The sequence below is a fragment of the Entelurus aequoreus genome, linkage group LG12, assembly GCF_033978785.1.
Source record: "Entelurus aequoreus isolate RoL-2023_Sb linkage group LG12, RoL_Eaeq_v1.1, whole genome shotgun sequence".
NCBI lineage: Eukaryota > Metazoa > Chordata > Actinopteri > Syngnathiformes > Syngnathidae > Entelurus > Entelurus aequoreus.
The window spans coordinates 10698632-10718306 of NC_084742.1; the positions used below are offsets into that span (position 1 = coordinate 10698632).

General features: G+C 38.7%; 1 protein-coding gene across 1 annotated transcript; it reads right to left on the reverse strand.

Moving 5' to 3' along the window:
* Positions 1–27: 27 nt before the first annotated feature.
* Positions 28–19622, reverse strand: lta4h (leukotriene A4 hydrolase). Its single transcript, XM_062066790.1, has 19 exons — positions 19417–19622; positions 18730–18860; positions 18539–18659; positions 18323–18391; positions 8554–8658; positions 8424–8476; positions 8285–8357; positions 8071–8211; positions 7980–8003; positions 7842–7912; positions 7651–7762; positions 7432–7576; positions 7257–7360; positions 7125–7195; positions 7009–7063; positions 4808–4903; positions 4660–4742; positions 4481–4585; positions 28–192 (listed from the first exon to the last, which is right to left on the reverse strand). The coding sequence occupies exons 1-19, from the start codon at positions 19564–19566 to the stop codon at positions 66–68; spliced, it is 1836 nt and encodes a 611-aa protein (XP_061922774.1). The 5' UTR covers positions 19567–19622; the 3' UTR covers positions 28–65.
* Between the last annotated feature and the right edge of the window lie 53 nt (positions 19623–19675).

The window sequence follows — 19675 nt, forward strand, 5'->3', positions numbered from 1 at the left end:
AAAACATGTTTACAATCAAAAGTATTTATTTCTCAGATATTTCTTCTGCGGCTGTGTTTGGCCCTCTACTGGTCCCCTGATACCTTCATGTCTTTGGACACCAGTCCAGAGGTCACGGGGTGCATGGTGCCCCGACGAGCAAGGAACACGCGCACCGCTTCCTCGCGGTACTTCTCAAAGTTGAAGACCTCCCTGGAGACGACAAGCAAAAAGGACTTATCAGTTCCTCCAGGATTTCACAGACTTTTCTTGTGATTGTTGCCGCCTGAAATACCTGAATTTGCAGACGCTTTTTCATTAGGCTGCGGCAAATGTTGCAAAGTTTTGAGGCTTACTTTTCCCCCCAGTAACATTAAATCAACTATTAATTTATCAGTGTTTGAAGTATTCCTTGTAATCTTAACCTCAAGAAGCACATGATTTCAACAAAAATCTGAAAACAAATATTGATGTTTTACTTATTTTATACCACGCAGACTTAAAAGTAGACAATATTGCAGTAAAAGCACATATTATAACTAGGGATGGGTGTCGAATCCGGCACGTTATTGGCACCGACCGAATTGATTCAATTAAAATCCAAAGGTGCTATGTACCTAACTTGATGCTAATACACATTGGCTTTCTTCTGATTAGCATTAGTGATTTTACATTGCGATTTCACAACCTCCAAATTTGTTAATGAAAACTACAACTAAAATGCTTGTTACAATCAAACAGCTGGTGCGTAAGTACAATACTTACAATATTAACACTTTTTAGGGCGCAACAAAAGACTAGATTTAGCAAAGACGGAACTGACTGGCCAACACAACATAATACCACTACTACACTTTACACTACTGCCGTCTAACGTCTTGGACTTGCATCTGTAGTTGCAACTTATCGTCATACTAAATGAGGATCAAAAATGTTATAATAAAACAAGATATAACAACTAGACAGCAGTTATGGATGTTTTGTTCAGATGATGTAGCATATATTCGCTAACATTTGATTATTTTTGAATGTCTTTTTTTATTGTCCAATTACAATTAACCTATTTTAATTATTAACCCAGGAGAGCTCAATGATCAATGCCCTCAAATATTAACTTTCTACTACTATTACCACCCAGCTCAGGAACTACAGTCACACACTCTCTGACACACTCTTCCTCCACAAGACCCAGGATAGATCAGTGGTTAAGACTGTTGACTCAGATTGAAGGGTGCTAGGTGTGAATCCCAGTCTGGTTGACAGTATTTTATTCCACATCTATCATACTTTACTGAGCAAGATGTCTTCCATTACATTTGTGTATGGAACACAATCGTCTTTCACAAGACCCAGGATAGCTCAGTGGTTAAGACTGTTGACTAGGTAAGTAGGGTGCTGAGTTCGAACCTATATTTAAATTTAAATTTTATATTTTAATATTTTATTCCACCTCCATCATACTTTACTGAGCAAGATGTCTTCCATTACATTTTTATATGGAACACAATCTTCTCTTCACAAAACCCATGATAGCCCAGTGATTAAGACTGTTGACTCGGATAGAAGGGGGCTTGGTTCGAATCCCACTGTCTTTGGCAGTATTGTGTTCCACCTCCATTATACTTTACTGGGCCAAGAGTCCTCCATTACATTTGTGCATGGTACAAAATCTGCTCTTTACAAGACCCCGGATAGCGCAGTGGTTAAGACTGTTGACTTGGAATGAAACTTACTGGGTTCAAACCCCACTCTGTTAGACAGTATTTTGTTCAGCCTCCATCATACTTTACTGAGCCAGGAGTCCTTGATTACATTTGTGTATGGAACGAAATCCTCTCTTCACGAGGCCCAGGATAGACCAGCGGTTAGGACAGTTGACTCGGAATGAAGGGTGCTGGGTTCGAATCCCGGTTGGGTTGATATATAATTTAAGAAATTGTGGCTGGAGATATCAAGGTGATATATATTGTGGCTGAGAGGTGACCCTCTTTCATGTAATGTTAACATGGATAAAATAATTATTTAATTAACTTTTTTTTTTTTAACCCAATTACAATTAACCTATTTTATTTTAATCGTACCCAGGAGAGCTCATTGGTCAATGCTCTTTATTATTAACTTTCTACTCCTATTCACACCCACCTCAGGAATTACGCTCACTCGCACACACTCATTCATACACACACACACACACACACACACTCTCTCTCTCTCTCTCTCTCTGACACACACTCACAGGTAACCCCTGAGGTGTCATCATTGAGTATTTGACATTTTATTTTTGATTATTTATAACATTTTTCAACTATATGGTAATCAGGCAACTAGCACATAATATTACTCTGTGTAGGGGAGATGAAACACCCCGCCAAATTACTGATTACCTGTATGGGGTTTGAACCCAGTACCCCTGTATAAGGAGCCCACACTGCTGACCATTGAGCTATCCTGGGTGCCATCTAGACTTGATTTTCGCTCATATACAAATGTAATCAGTGAACTATGATATAGGTGAAACAAAAAACAAGATCTTCCGAGTTATGGATTTGAACCAAGCACTACTGAGTAAGAGGCAGCAGTCTTAATCATTGAGCTATCCTCTTTCTTGTTATAAGTCTAGTCTGGGTCATTCACTAATATAATTGTGACACCTGTCGCTGCAAACAAAATTATGAACCTAAATTACATGTCAAATTAAGTGTGATTTAAACCCAGTACCCCTGTATTGGGAGGTCACAGTGTTGACCATTGAGCTATCCTGGGTGCCATCTTGACATGATTTTCGCTCATATACAAATGCAATCATTAAACTATAATAGAGGTCAAACAAAAAACTAGTTTTCTAAGTTATAGATTTGAACCCAGTAGTACTGAGAAAGAGAGGCGGCAGTCTTGACCATTGAGCTATCCTGGGTCTTATTGAGACAAGATTTTTGCAATCAGTTAACTATGATAGAGGTAAAACACTAGCTCTTAAGAGAAGATTCCGGGCCCCAATGACAAATATAATTGAGGAGCCTGTCTCAGTTTAACTACACTATAAGTGAAACAAAACTTTGGAGCTCTGTAAGTTACTGAGCTATCAGACCAGGATTCAAACCCAGTACCTCTTGTTGGTGACCAAGTGTTAACCACTGATCTATCCTTGGTCTTACTGAGTGAAGATTCCAGGCCCCAATGACAAATGTAACCAGTCTTGATAAACTACGATGGAGGTGAAACAAAACTTCGGAGATTTTTAAGTTACCTAACGACCTGACAGGGAATGTAACCCATTACCTCTTTATGGAAGCCAATGCTTTTAACTGCTCAGCTATCCTGGGTCTTAATAAAATGACTACTACTCTTACCCTTGATCATTGAAAATTAAATAATTATATAAATACATGTTAACTAGGAAGTCAGGACGCCAGCGTGTTGCTAAATGTTTATATAGTACATTATCCAGAAGTCTTAGCGCTGTAGACAGGAACCAGAAGTAGGTCTGAGCTATGCGGGAGGACGACAATTGTGTGCAGTTATGTTTGGCCCCAGAAGGGCCAAACATAAATACTATGTTCATAATATGTTCATAATACTATGAATACTATTATTACACAATTTTTCATGCATTTTATTAGTAGATTTTTTTTAACTTAAATGTAAAAAAATAAAAATACGGTAAGTTGCAATAATTTCACCGTAAAATTTAGTGTACCGGTATACTACTGTAAATGGAAAAACAGTACTGCTGATTTTATGGGACAAAAAGGCAGCACAGTTGCTAGAATTTTACTGTAAAATTTACATTAGTTATTTTTACTGTAAATTTTAGAAAATAACTATTTTACAGTAAAAATTTGGCACCTGAGCTGCCAGTTTTTTGGTTTTTTTACCGCAAATCGACAACTGTAGATTTTTCGGTGTATTATTGTAAATGCCAAAACGGCACCATAGTTTATTACAGTAAAAAAAGGACAGTTTTTTCATTTAGAGAAAAATGCTGTAAAAACCAGTCAATTTCACAATTTTACCATGCATCTATACATATCTATTGCTACTTTTACATTGAACAATTTGATAGATAACTTGCTTTTAAATCATTATCATTAGTATTTATTTATATTTAAAAAATGGTTTGAATGTTTGATAATATATTTTCGCATAATTAGACAATATTTAGGTTAACATAATTTGCTATTACATGGAGTGCACATTTTTTTTCTCCCAAAATAGAAGGAAAGAATACATTTAGTAAGGAAAGTTACAGTACTTTGATACATATTAACTCCAGGCTTTCGAGGGCCAAATTAAATGAAGTGGCGGGCCACATCTGGCCCCTCGGCATTGAGTTTGACACCTGTGAGCTAAAAGATGCAGGGAAGTTGTTAATTTGTCCATTGCTCACGAGGCCCCACATAATTCACAGGGATTGGTTGAATTTGTGTGAATTGGCACGATCTGGAAATCTTGGAGAGACTGACTTATGAGGTCATGAGGAAAACAAAGAGCGTGTGAATACCTGAAGAGCGGTCGCGTGAACTTCATTCTGCCCTGCTCAGTCGCCATCTTTAGCGCCATGGGAACCGCCTCCTCCCATCGTGACCGCACGCAGAGTCGCAGCCACCTGGACAGAGAGCAGCCAATCACTGCAGGCCTGCTGGCATGGGTGGGGTTGGGACCACAGGACCTGAAACCCACCTAAAGCGGACCTCTGCATTCATGCACGAGTTGAGATCGTAGACCTCCTGCATCTTCTTGACGTGGCTCAGAGGAAGCGGCTCCTGCAAAAAGGAGAAGTTGGGTGACTTGAGGTGTACTAAGGTCACCTGGACTTTTTGAGTTTTACCTCCTGGAGGAGAAGCGAGAAAAACTCGATGAGTTGGTGGGAAGACAGTTTCTTCACATCAGACTCACTGAAGCCGTTAAGATCCTGCTCTTTGGCCTGGTGGAGATCAGAGGACAGGGTTTGACTTAGACCGGTGGTCAGAAACCCACGGCTCTCGAGCCGCATGCGGCTCTTTAGTGCCGCCCTAGTGGCTCCCTGGAGCATTTTTAAAAAACGATTGAAAATGGAAAAAGATGGGGGAACATTTTTTGTTTTGTTTTAGCATGTTTTTTGTTTGAGGACAAACATGACACAAAACTTCCCAATTGTTCTAAAGACCACTGTTTAATATGTTTGTGTTTATGCTTCACTGATGAAAGTATTTGGTGAACATCGTTTTGGCCTACTAATTTCAGCGGTTCTTGAACTCACCAAAGTGTGGACTGTGATGCAACAGTTTTTTTACATGTAAAATCTTCCACTCCTTTGTCTCATTTTGTACACCAAACGTTTTATGCTGTGCGTGGATGCACAAAGGTGCGCTTTGTTGATGTTATTGACTTGCTGGAGTGCTAATCAGGCATATTTGGTCAGTGCATGACTGCAATCTAATCAATGCTAACATGCTATTTAGGCTAGCTGTATGTACATATTGCAACATTATGCCTCATTTGTAAGTGTATTTCAGCTCATTTAATATCCTTTACTTGTATCTTCTTTGTATATAATTTAATTTTGCATGTCTCATGACACATTATCTGTATGCAATATTGGCTGCATTTCTGATAGTTGTTTGTGTACCATGTTGTTCCAGACCACAGCAAACATTACTGAGCTTGCCAAATATTGTAATAAATCTATTAAAAGAAGACAGCCCTAACTTGGACACACACATCTATACCTTTGACCATTAAAAGCCAGTAATTTCCAGGAGTTTTCACATTCTGAGCAGCGTCTGATTTACTAATGATTTCTAATGTTGTAAACATGTGTAGAATAAATATTACATTTCAACATTTCTGTCAACGAAGATTTGCTTCATGCCTGCGGCACATAGTTGTTTTGATATATAGACACTTACGTCATGTGTTGCCTTCATTATAAGACTTATAAACGGCTTTTCATTTTTTGCGGCTCCAGACAGATTTGTTTTTTTTAATTTTTGGTCCAATATGGCTCTTTCAGCGTTTTGGGTTGCCGACTCCTGACTTAGAAATACAAGACTAAGATCATGGGAGTACTAGGTAGGAGGTTCAACAAACTGAGTTTAAACATAAAATCTGAGCTGATTTCCCCATAGATGGGAAACCCTGAAAGTCCGGTTCCAGAACAGCTGATCTGAACTAGTTCATTTAATCCTATGTTCACTCTGAGTAAAGACCACTTGAAAAAGTCATGATCGACAGAGTGCTGATTCTACAATTCACCATAACTGGGGACAGAAATAGCAGTCTTTCTTTACCCCCTGGAACTGAAAGTGTTTTTGTTTCTTTCAGAAACAACAGTATTACAGTAAAATCATATTGAACTGAAGTGAGCGATAATTGCTGCCAGAGTCATTAGTTTATGAATTAAACAATTAATGACATTTAATTATTGGCCCACATATATCTGATAGTATATATCTGTATCATGAATCAATTTAAGTGGACCCCGACTTAAACAAGTTGAAAAACTTATTCGGGTGTTACCATTTAGTGGTCAATTGTACGGAATATGTACTTCACTGTGCAACCTACTAATAAAAGTCTCAATCAATCAATCAAAAGAGTAATGATATGAAATACAATCCAATTTTAACTTAGGTGAGATTAAATCAGTAAAAAACACACATGGAGGAAGCTGAAAATCTTACTTGTTTTAAATTTATTTGACATCAAGTCAATGCAAATACAAATAACTATAATTTAGTGGTTTTATATCCAAAAAAACAACTTATTTTTAACAACTTTTTGTTAGACCAATTTTTCTTTTAAAAATTACAAAATGTACTAAAATCTGATATATCTTGAAATAGGAATAATCTAAAATTTCAGCTCTTGATGGGAGATTGTTTTGTTTACTTTAATTAATATGGCTCACAGATTAGTTACCATGGTAACTTACTCTGAGTTTGACTTCTTTTTTGGAACGGAAAACTCTGAATATGCCTCACCTCAGGTTTTATATCCTCAAAGTTTTCACTTAACCTGTTTTCTGGGGAAAAAAAACCCTGGTCTCACCTGGACCCATCGTTGACAAAGAGCAATGCAGGCGTCGGCCAGCGTGGTGTCATAGCTGAAAGGACACAGCGGTCACGTAAGAAGCTGAAGACCTTCATTGGACGGCTTGTCCTTACCGTGGTTTAACTGGAGGCATCCCTGGAGTGAACATCCACGCATTCCAGTCCACCTTATTCAGGACATCCACCTGAGGGACAAATCCATGTCATCAAGTCCTCAAAAGGGGGACATCTACCCACATGTCTCACCTTGTCTTGGAAGTAGGTGAACAGGAAGTCCTTCCACTGCTCTGTGGTGACGCTGCTGTAGGCAAAGAGCTGAATGTACGACTTGACGAAGCCCATGAAGACCTCTGTGGGGCACACGCGACTCAGACATGTCCACAATGATATCGTACGCTTAAACGGGCAACGCGGGTGTTACCAGGACCGCCCAGCAGTTCCTCCAGGTGGTAAAGTAGAGCGAAGCCCTTCTCGTAGGGGACGGAGGAGAAGGCGTCGTCAGGGTCCACATCCTGCAGACTCGGCACCAGGTTGGTCAGAGGGTTTTTGTCTCCAAATGTGCTCACCTGATTCACAAGAAGACATATGAAGACCACATGATCATCAGGAACTATGCGGCCGGGACCATGGCGGTTCTCACAGAGTCCTGGAGGTCCTTCCAGCCCCCCATGGCCTTGAACTGTCGGAACTGTTCCCCCTCTAGACGTCTACCAATCATCCTCTCCAGGTAGACCGTGTGACCTTCGTTAAGCCTGCACGTGCACATGCATGGGCGATGAGTTCCCCTGTGTGTGTGTTTGTACGCGCATGCGTGTCTTGTGTGCGTGCTACCAAAAGTGTTCCCAGGTCTTGTTGGTCACCAGGTTACCTGTCCAGCTGTGGGAGATCTCATGAGCAATCACCTGACAAGAAGAGGACGGTGTCAAGGCGTATCCATGGTAACAAAGACTCGAAAGGTCAGTGACTCACGTTAGATAACGACTTGTCTCCGGCCTGAGAAGACATAAGAGATGTCACATGCTTGAGCCAAAATATGAAACCAGTGTGTGTGTGTGCTTACAAGCAGAGTGGGCGTGGCAAAGGTCAGACATGGGTTTTCCATTCCGCCGTACGGAAAAGATGGCGGCAGGACCAGAATGTCATACTGTCCCCAAACATATGGACCTGCCAGGTTTTCAGCTGTCTTCAACATGGTCTCGGTCTGAGAAGCACACCAAAAAAACATAATTCAACTATTTTACACCACACGATTAAAGTTGTCTATTGCGACCGACCTCAGAGAACTCAAATGCCGCACGGTCCACAAACTCCTTCTCAGACCAGACTTTTGTCCTGGGCCCGATCTTCCTGAAAACAGAAGAGGTCAGAACTCCGCAGCAGGCGACCCCGTGAGCTCGTCGGACTACAACCTACCTGCTCTCCAGAGCGCCAACCACCAAGGCAATAAGGTAAGAGGGCATTGGCACCTGAGGTCAGAGTTGAAAGGCCATGGGTAGGAATCACCCGGATGCTGACAAAGACGAGAAGATGAAAGAGGACTGACCGGCTGTCTGAAGCGATAAACCATTCGATGACTGTCCTGAGGGTCCACTTCCTGACCGTCTCTCAGTGCGCTCATAGCCGCAACCAGTTCTTTGGGGACAGACACCTGCACAGAAAGGACACACACTGTCACACTTGTGTGTGTAAAGGTATGCCATCCGTACATACTTCGGTTTTAGGTAGGGGAATCCCCAATACAACTTGGAACCTTGAGAATTGGCCGATACCAATATTAATTCGATACGATATCAGCACAAGTCATTGTACGTAGAAAATGTTTGATCAAGTGAAGTTACTCAGAAAACACTGGTAGTCATAAAAAGACTAACCGTTATAAATTCCCTTTGTCAGTGATGAAGATAGAAGTAAAAGATCCCTATTTAATATGTTAATTGTTGAATATAAATGATTATATTATTGTTGACGTAAACAAGTTAATAATTTAGTCATGCACCTTTAAGTTGAGTGTGTTTGAGTCAGGCAGTTTACCGGGCAGCTATGTTTTACGTTTCCGGGGTTCTTGAGTCAGCGTGTTGAACAACGTGTATGAGGGTGTACTTAGCTGCTGCTGAAAAAGTTACACATAAAGAAGAAGTTAAAACGTAAAAACGGGGTCCTTATTCCCTAACTGTAGTACGCTCATGGGTGAAGAGTCCCAGCACAACAACATCAGTTTATTCACATGGTTCTTAAAGGCCTACTGAAAGCCACTACTACCGACCACGCAGTCTGATAGTTTATATATCAATGATGAAATCTTAACATTATAACACATGCCAATACGGCCGGGTTAACTTATAAAGTGACATTTTAAATTTGCCGCTAAACTTCCGGTTCGAAACGCCTCTGAGGATGACGTATGCGCGTGACGTAGCCCGGCGAACACGGGTATGCCTTCCACATTGAAGCCAATACGAAAAAGCTCTGTTTTCATTTCATAATTCCACAGTATTCTGGACATCTGTGTTCGTGAATCTGTTGCAATCATGTTCATTGCATTATGGAGAAGGAAGCTGAGCAAGCAAAGAAGAAAGTTGTCGGTGCGAAATGGACGTATTTTTCGAACGTAGTCAGCAACAACAGTACACAGCCGGCGCTTCTTTGTTTACATTCCCGAAAGATGCAGTCAAGATGGAAGAACTCGGATAACAGAGACTCTAACCAGGAGGACTTTTGACTTCGATACACAGACGCCTGTAGAGAACTGGGACAACACAGACTCTTACCAGGATTACTTTGATTTGGATGACAAAGACGCAGACGTGCTACTGTGAGTATGCAGCTTTGGCTTCTAAACATTTGATCGCTTGACCGTATGTGCGCAACTTTTTTTTGCGTATGTACGTAACTTTTTTAAAATATATAAGCTTTATGAACCTTGGGTTAGGTGAACGGTCTTTTGGGCTGAGTGATTGTGTGTGTTGATCAGGTGTTTGAATTGTATTGGCGTGTTCTATGGAGCTAGGAGCTAGCATAGGAGCTAGGAGCTAGCATAACAAACACGCAGGTGTTTTTATGCAGGATTAATTTGTGGCATATTAAATATAAGCCTGGTTGTGTTGTGGCTAATAGAGTATATATATGTCTTGTGTTTATTTACTGTTGTAGTCATTCCCAGCTGAATATCAGGTACCGTGAGTATGCAGCCTTGGCTGCTAAACATTTGAGAGCTTGACCGTATGTGCGCGTCACGTACGTAACTTTTTAAAAATATATAAGCTTTATGAACCTTGGGTTAGGTGAACGGTCTTTTGGGCTGAGTGATTGTGTGTGTTGATCAGGTGTTTGAATTGTATTGGCGTGTTCTATGGAGCTAGGAGCTAGCAGAGGAGCTAGGAGCTAGCATAACAAACACGCAGGTGTTTTTATGCAGGATTAATTTGTGGCATATTAAATATAAGCCTGGTTGTGTTGTGGCTAATAGAGTATATATATGTCTTGTGTTTATTTACTGTTGTAGTCATTCCCAGCTGAATATCAGGTCACCCCCGGCTCTCACAGCATCTTCCCTATCTGAATAGCTTCAACTCCCCACTAGTCCTTCACTTGCACTTTACTCATCCACAAATCTTTCATCCTCGCTCAAATTAATGGGGAAATTGTCGCTTTCTCGGTCCGAATCTCTCTCACTTCATGCAGCCATCATTGTAAACAATAGGGAACTTTGCGTATATGTTCAACTGACTACGTCACGCTACTTCCGGTAGGTGCAAGCCTTTTTTTTATCAGATACCAAAAGTTGCAATCTTTATCGTCGTTGTTCTATACTAAATCCTTTCAGCAAAAATATGGCAATATCGCGAAATGATCAAGTATGACACATAGAATAGATCTGCTATCCCCGTTTAAATTAAAAAAATTCATTTCAGTAGGCCTTTAAATAGTAACCTTATGACAAATTATTTTTTTGAAGTGGAAAATTAATAGATTTTTGGCGACACCTAGCGGTAACAATATTCATTAAAGGGGACCTGTGATGAAATTGTTCTTTTCTGACTTGAGCATGTTGTCACAAAGTTGGATACTCGTGTTAAACAATGTCAAAGTACCGAATGAAATGAAAATGTATTGATTGCGCTTTCAATCGCAATCTGGGAACGCTTCCACAAACAGCCAGCTTGCAGACAGAGTCAAAAAACGGGTTAAAAAAAATGACTGTGGAGCTAAATGTACGAAAAATTGAAACAAACCTTAAACAAAACCTGTTTCATACCCTACAAGAAAGGGTTTTAAAATGTACAAAAAAAAAAATCATCTTAAATCGCCTTCAAGATAAGTTCTTGATGCAGTAAGTTCAAATGATGCGGACACTGTTACTGGATACTTTAACACGCTTAATGCTTTGGAGACTTTGTATGTGTAACTAATATGCAATTATAATTATTTAGTACTTGTTTATATTGACATGTGTAGTGTTTTAGACTGCAATATTGTCCAATTAAGGACATGAATTACATATGTCTAGCTTGTGTGCTATTGTGTGCTTAGCTGTTGTGTAGCTGCTAGTTTTTAGTAGCCTATAGCCTACCATGTTTGCCTTGTGTAATTGACTTGACTGAAATAGAAGAAAAGACCAACCTTGTGTGCTTTTTGGAGGACATTTAAAATGTTAACTGGCTGTACACATTTGCACAAGTAAACGCGCTGTAGGACTGCTTATTTATATATTTGGGATGCAAACCAATATCCTTCAATATATATATATATTTTTGTGCTGATATCGGACAGATATCCAATATAATTATTAGGGATGTCCGATAATGGCTTTTTGCCGATATCCGATACGCCGATATTGTCCAACTCTTTAATTACCGATACCGATATCAACCGATACCGATATCAACCGATATATACAGTCGTGGAATTAACACATTATTATGCCTAATTTGGACAACCAGGTATGGTGAAGATAAGGTACTTTTTTTTTTTAAATGAATCAAATAGAATAAGATAAATAAATTAAAAACATTTTCTTGAATAAAAAAGAAAGTAAAACAATATAAAAACAGTTACATAGAAACTAGTAATTAATGAAAATGTGTAAAATTAACTGTTAAAGGTTAGTATTATTAGTGGACCAGCAGCACGCACAATCATGTGTGCTTACGGACTGTATCCCTTGCAGACTGTATTGATATATATTGATATATAATGTAGGAACCAGAATATTAATAACAGAAAGAAACAACCCTTTTGTGTGAATGAGTGTGAATGAGTGTAAATGGGGGAGGGAGGTTTTTTGGGTTGGTGCACTAATTGTAAGTGTATCTTGTGTTTTTTATGTGGATTTAATTTTAAAAAATTTAAAAAAACGATACTGATAATAAAAAAAAACGATACCGATAATTTCCGATATTACATTTTAACGCATTTATAGTCATATTCTTTACTTTTGATTGAGTCATATTACTGTAAGGTCATATTCTTTACTTTTGATTGAGTCATATTACTGTAAGGTCATATTCTTTACTTTTGATTGAGTCATATTACTGTAAGGTCATATTTAGGGATGTCCGATAATGGCTTTTGGCCGATATCCGATATGCCGATATTGTCCAACTCTTTAATTACCGATACCGATATCAACCGATACCGATATCAACCGATATATACAGTCGTGGAATTAACACATTATTATGCCTAATTTGGACAACCAGGTATGGTGAAGATAAGGTACTTTTTTTTTTTAAATGAATCAAATAGAATAAGATAAATAAATTAAAAACATTTTCTTGAATAAAAAAGAAAGTAAAACAATATAAAAACAGTTACATAGAAACTAGTAATTAATGAAAATGTGTAAAATTAACTGTTAAAGGTTAGTATTATTAGTGGACCAGCAGCACGCACAATCATGTGTGCTTACGGACTGTATCCCTTGCAGACTGTATTGATATATATTGATATATAATGTAGGAACCAGAATATTAATAACAGAAAGAAACAACCCTTTTGTGTGAATGAGTGTGAATGAGTGTAAATGGGGGAGGGAGGTTTTTTGGGTTGGTGCACTAATTGTAAGTGTATCTTGTGTTTTTTATGTGGATTTAATTTTAAAAAATTTAAAAAAACGATACTGATAATAAAAAAAAACGATACCGATAATTTCCGATATTACATTTTAACGCATTTATAGTCATATTCTTTACTTTTGATTGAGTCATATTACTGTAAGGTCATATTCTTTACTTTTGATTGAGTCATATTACTGTAAGGTCATATTCTTTACTTTTGATTGAGTCATATTACTGTAAGGTCATATTTAGGGATGTCCGATAATGGCTTTTGGCCGATATCCGATATGCCGATATTGTCCAACTCTTTAATTACCGATACCGATATCAACCGATACCGCTATCAACCAATACCGATATCAACCGATACCGATATCAACCGATATATACAGTCGTGGAATTAACACATTATTATGCCTAATTTGGACAACCAGGTATAGTGAAGATAAGGTACTTTTAAAAAAAATGAATCAAATAAAATAAGTTAAATAAATTAAAAACATTTTCTTGAATAAAAAAGAAAGTAAAACAATATAAAAACAGTTACATAGAAACTAGTAATTAATGAAAATTTGTAAAATTAACTGTTAAAGGTTAGTATTATTAGTGGACCAGCAGCACGCACAATCATGTGTGCTTACGGACAGTATCCCTTGTAGACTGTATTGATATATATTGATATATAATGTAGGAACCAGAATATTAATAACAGAAAGAAACAACCCTTTTGTGTGAATGAGTGTGAATGAGTGTAAATGGGGGAGGGAGGTTTTTTGGGTTGGTGCACTAATTGTAAGTGTATCTTGTGTTTTTTATGTGGATTTAATTTTTAAAAAAAACAACAACAACAAAAAAACGATACTGATAATAAAAAAACCGACACCGATAATTTCCGATATTACATTTTAACGCATTTATCGGCCGATAATATCGGCAGACCGATATTATCGGACATCTCTAGTCATATTCTTTACTTTTGATTGAGTCATATTACTGTAAGGTCATATTGTTTACTTTTGATTGAGTCATATTACTGTAAGGTCATATTATTTACTTTTGATTGAGTCATATTACTGTAAGGTCATATTTAGGGATGTCCGATAATGGCTTTTTGCCGATATCCGATATGCCGATGTTGTCCAACTCTTTAATTACCGATACCGATATCAACCGATACCGATATCAACCGATATATACAGTCGTGGAATTAACACATTATTATGCCTAATTTGGACAACCAGGTATGGTGAAGATAAGGTACTTTTTAAAAAAATGAATCAAATAAAATAAGATAAATAAATTAAAAACATTTTCTTGAATAAAAAAGAAAGTAAAACAATATAAAAACAGTTACATAGAAACTAGTAATTAATGAAAATGTGTAAAATTAACTGTTAAAGGTTAGTATTATTAGTGGACCAGCAGCACGCACAATCATGTGTGCTTACGGACTGTATCCCTCGCAGACTGTATTGATATATATTGATATATAATGTAGGAACCAGAATATTAATAACAGAAAGAAACAACCCTTTTGTGTGAATGAGTGTGAATGAGTGTAAATGGGGGAGGGAGGTTTTTTGGGTTGGTGCACTAATTGTAAGTGTATCTTGTGTTTTTTATGTGGATTTAATTTTAAAAAAAAAATTAAAAAAAGATACTGATAATAAAAAAAACGATACCGATAATTTCCGATATTACATTTTAATGCATTTATCGGCCGATAATATCGGTCTGCCGATATTATCGGACATCTCTAATAATTATAGTTTTAAGGTCACAGTTGGGTTCACTTTGGATACAGTAAGGGAACAAAACTCAATATTCTAAGGATCAAGAATGACCCCCAGACTGCAATTAGGACACCCCCCCTGCTATATAAAGTTATTTTTAGTAAAGTACATTACAGTCAGATTTTGAAAAGTGTTGATTATTAGTTTGTTGCAATAGTTCTTATTAGTTATAGCACAGTATTTATGGCTGTAGTTTGTATTCCCGTTCCCTATCCCTACTGAACAATGACAGCACACTGCTTTGGTCTACTGCTAAGAATTATTTCACTTATTTTTGTAAGGCAAAGTGTTCTCAGGTAAGAGACTTTAACCACAGAAAAGGGTTTTCGAGATATCGCAGGCTTTTGTTGTGTTTGAAATGGCCTGAAATGCCTGAATTCGCAGCAGCTTTTTCCCCGAAAGTTGTGATCTTTTGAGGCTTCTTTTTCCCCACAACATTGAATCAACTTTTGATTTTATGAATTAGTGATCAACGTTTTAAGTGTTCCTTGTAACCTTAAAAAGCAAAGGTTATCAACAAAAAATGGAAAACAAACGGTATTGTATTGACGTTTTACTCGTTTTATACAGCACAGACTTAATAGTACTGTAGACACTAAATGGCAGTACAAGCACATACTCAGAGCTCAATGTCGGACTTACTTATATATATTCATGATAGTTAGAAGTAGAGAAGACAGACACTCGGCCTTTCCTGACTTCTCTCTATCTGGTTCTGCACTTAGTGTGTGCAGTGAAATTAAATATCTGGGATATATTATTACCAATGACTTGTCTGATGACAAACATATTTATAGACCGCGACGGAAGTTATATGCTCAAGCAAACAGGCTGTGTCGAAAGTTCAGTATGTGCTCAGTTTCTGTGAAGATCACACTTTTTAAAGCATATTGCACATCACTATATACTGCCCATCTGTGGTGTCGCTTTAAACAAGCCAGTGTTAAGAAGCTCATAGTGGCGCATCAGTCTCCCCACGCTAAAAGACGTCACGCGCAGGCGTCCTCCCGAATGGGAACCCATCCATTCTGAGGACAGTCATACTCGACTACGAGTGACTGCCGATGATGATGATAGTGGCTTACAATGACAGCATGAGACTGCTTCTAAGAGCTTCAAGGCGCTGCAGTGCAAGCCAAATGTTCGTCAGTATTGGGGTCCCCACCTGCTCTGCCACTTTACGTCATCTCATGTACAGGTTCATGTGTAGGGCAGCTGAGTCAGACAACAATGTCACTGACGGTCTGACTAACCCGACTCGCAGTTCTGTCAGATTTTCATCCAGTCTGTGGAACCATTGGCGAGTACGCCTGTATGCTGGACATTGAATATTGTGGAGTGTTTTTAATTTATTTTATTTTTATGCAAGTTTTTTTATTTTATTTTATTTATGCTTGTATTTCTTTTATTTGGGTTTTTATCGTTGTATGGTTTATTTTTCTGTGATATGGATCACCCTGGGTCTGAAATAAAATGACTACTATAACTAATAATAATAATATTACTATTATTATTAATAGTAATGAATCCCATCCATTTTCTACTGCTCGTCCCTGTCATAGTAATTATAATTATAAAAATAAATACCACCAAAGGCTTCCTTAATGTGCACTGTCTGCAGTTGCAGGCATTCCCTGTGTTGTCCATTTTAAACACTCATTTATGCTCCAACACATTTACCCCAGCATGTTAAGAGCCATCTATAGCAGTCATTTTTGTTGGTAAATGACAAGACGATGAGAGATTATCATCACACTTCAACATCTCCAACATGTAAATGCTACCTCCATGCTAGGTCAACATTGCAAATGAGAAGCTCTACTTAATTTCCTTACGGGGGATACATAAAGTTTAAAAAAAATAAATATATACTAGGAACTAAACTAGGAAGTGAAGATGCCGGTGTGTTGCTAGATGCTTAAATACCATATTTTCTGGACCATAGGGCGCACTGGATTATAAGGCGCACTGCCGATGAGCGGGTCTATTCGGGTCTGTTTTTATACAAAAGGCGGATTATAAGGCGCATTAAAGGGGTCATATTATGATTTCTTTCTAAACTTAAAACATTTCCTTGTGGTCTACATAACATGTAATGGTGGTTATTTGGTCAAAATGTTGCATAGATTATGTTTTACAGATCGTCTTTAAGTCACTTTCTGACAGTCGCTTCAGGATGCGACGTTTTGCGGGCGGTCTTTTTTACGTGGCTCACCTTAGACAGCGTCTTCTCCCCGTCATCTTTGTTGTAGCGGTGTAGCGTGCAAGGACGGGAGTGGAAGAAGTGTCAAAAAATGGAGCTAACTATTTTAATGACAGTCAGACTTTACTTAAATCAACAACGGAGCAGCATCTGCTCATCCGTAGCTCACTAGTGCAACAACGCCGGAAATGTGTCCCGTGAAAAACCGTCCGACCGGAACTCTCTATTAACTAAAGTTCCATGGGTGAATTATGTAAACTCACTACACTGGTAGTTTTTAGCGCTTCCAGTGCAAGATATAAGTTAGAACTTTACACTACTTTATATTAAAAATGGCAAAAGCAGAGGGTGAATGCCCTATAACAAGAAGATAGTGAAAAAGAAGAAACTTATCGACTACGGCATCGGCACGGACGACGGTGGCGGAAGTGCGCAAATTTTCAGGACTTATGCAGCTCTCAAATACACATCAGCAGGTACCAGAAGGTAAGAAAAGTTGGTTTTGCATAATGTTGCAAAACACAACGCCAAATAATATGTCTGCTAATGGGTGCCATTTTGCGGTCCTTATACACACACCATAGTAATACTTGTATCTCTGACAACAGTAGCCATAATGGGCCGACAATCCGGATTCAAAGTCATACTAAAACCTTTTGACAGATTTTTGAGTACCGTGTGTAATGTTTTTTAATTTCAATGGAACATTTAAAGTTTTGGTGTTGTTTACTGGTGTCATATTGCAGTCTACATGTATCTCTTATTTGTGACTACCATCTCCTGATCACACTTATCATTACACCATGTACCAAATAAAATTTCTTCGAGGTCGGTAAGCACAACCAGAATTATTCCGTACAGTAGGCGCACCTCGTTATAAGGCACACAGTCGATTTTTGAGGAAATTAAAGGATTTTAAGTTCGCCTTATAGTCCGAAAAATACGGTACTGTATTTCCCAGAAAGCTTTGTTAGTTACTTTTTTGAAACCTTTATGTTATTAGCACAGCACTGTTATTGCGAAGACTGATTGTTTGGTTCGGGTGGGGGCGCTTGCATATTGACGCTTCCTTCTCCTTCAGTCACATTTATGTCAATTTTTGTAATATTCAGCATTTAACAGTAGATTTAACAGTAGTTTCAGATTTCGTTTTGACGGGTTTTTTTTATTGGCCAATTCCAAGATTCCGTCCACGATGCTGTTAATGCGGAAACCATGTTACATACTGTGTGTGTGTGTGCGCGTGTGTGTGTGTGTAACCTGAGCATAGTAGGTGTGTTTGATGGATGGGCTGTCCTGACAAGGGACCATACTCCTGCAGTGATGAGCCTGACAAAAAGAAAAAAAAGTTGTGTTGAAACAGTACATTTTTATTGCCACAAACGGAGAAAGAAGAAGAAGAAGAAAGGAGAAGGAAGTGCTGAAAGTCTGCAACACGATGGTGTAAGTATTTCAGCATGGACCACAACCACCTACCTGGCACTGACTAAACAGGTACGGATGCTTCTTGCCCGCCGTCTGTTCAGGTGTCAGCCACTGTAAGGCAGGTGCACCTGGTGACGTCTCATAGGTCACGCCTACAATGACATTCTGCCCTCTGATTGGTCCGAAAGTAAACATCATGAGTAAGACAAATAACTGTTTGACGTGACACACAGCCTCGTCACCTGGAAAGGTCAAAGGGCAGCGTGATCTCCAGTGGAGCCCCTTTGAAGGCGTGTTTGGGGCCCATCGTAAAGCGGGCCTCCTGCCCGTTGGCAGTGACTGAGATCACCTTCAAGTCTCTGGTGTCCAAAGTCTGCAACAGATAAATAACTTTTATTATGGTATTATTGATCTTTGGTAGCATCAGTTAACAGAACACCTGACGCACTAAGCCCAAGTTACTAAACTATTTAATTTACTGTTTTAGTCACATGCATTATTGATCTTTGGTAGCATCAGCTAACAGAACACCTGATGCACTAAGCCTAAGTTACTAAACTATTTAATTTACTCTATTAGTCAAATGCATTATTTATTGAATGCAAGCAATTAGTATGTGAATGTGTGTGTGAATGGGTGAATGTGGAAATAGTGTCAAAGCGCTTTGAGTGCCTCAAGGTAGAAAAGCGCTATACAAGTATAACCATTTACCATTTATTTACCATTAAGTATTGATTATTGATCGACACTGATAGATCAGTCAAAGTTCGGAGCATAAGTCATGTGTTCTTCCGCTTCAATGACGTCAATCTCAAATTGATAAGAAAACCAAAGGGAGAACAATCGTTTTCAAAAAGAGTGGAATGATAACTTTATCTGAATCAATGAGCCCATTAGCTTCGCGGCTAACCGGAGCGGTTTAACCTTACCAGAGAGGAGAACCGGTCCTCCAGAACCTCCACTGTGATCTCCACCGTGGCTCTGATAACATGTTTGTCAAAGTCGACATAGAGGTTTAAGTTGAGATGTTTGCTGGCGCACTTGGCGGCGGACGCGAAGGAGGAAGGGTCTGCAGACATGGTCCTGGTTTGTCCGGCTTTCACATGGGGTATCAACTAGACATGAGCAAGCTGCAGACTTTATACACCGGAATGGGCTCCACTCACATCCGCCAGCGACCTTTTCAAA

Bases quoted from the DNA above. Each gene is read 5' to 3' on its own strand.
- lta4h (XM_062066790.1), bottom strand. From the start codon at position 19,566: ATGTCTGCAGACCCTTCCTCCTTCGCGTCCGCCGCCAAGTGCGCCAGC. The intron at 18,861-19,416 runs GTAAGGTTAAAC...TATCTGTTGCAG, and splicing joins AGGACCGGTTCTCCTCTCTG to ACTTTGGACACCAGAGACTT. The intron at 193-4,480 runs GTATTCACACGC...TGTCGTCTCCAG, and splicing joins TTCACGCGACCGCTCTTCAG to GGAGGTCTTCAACTTTGAGA.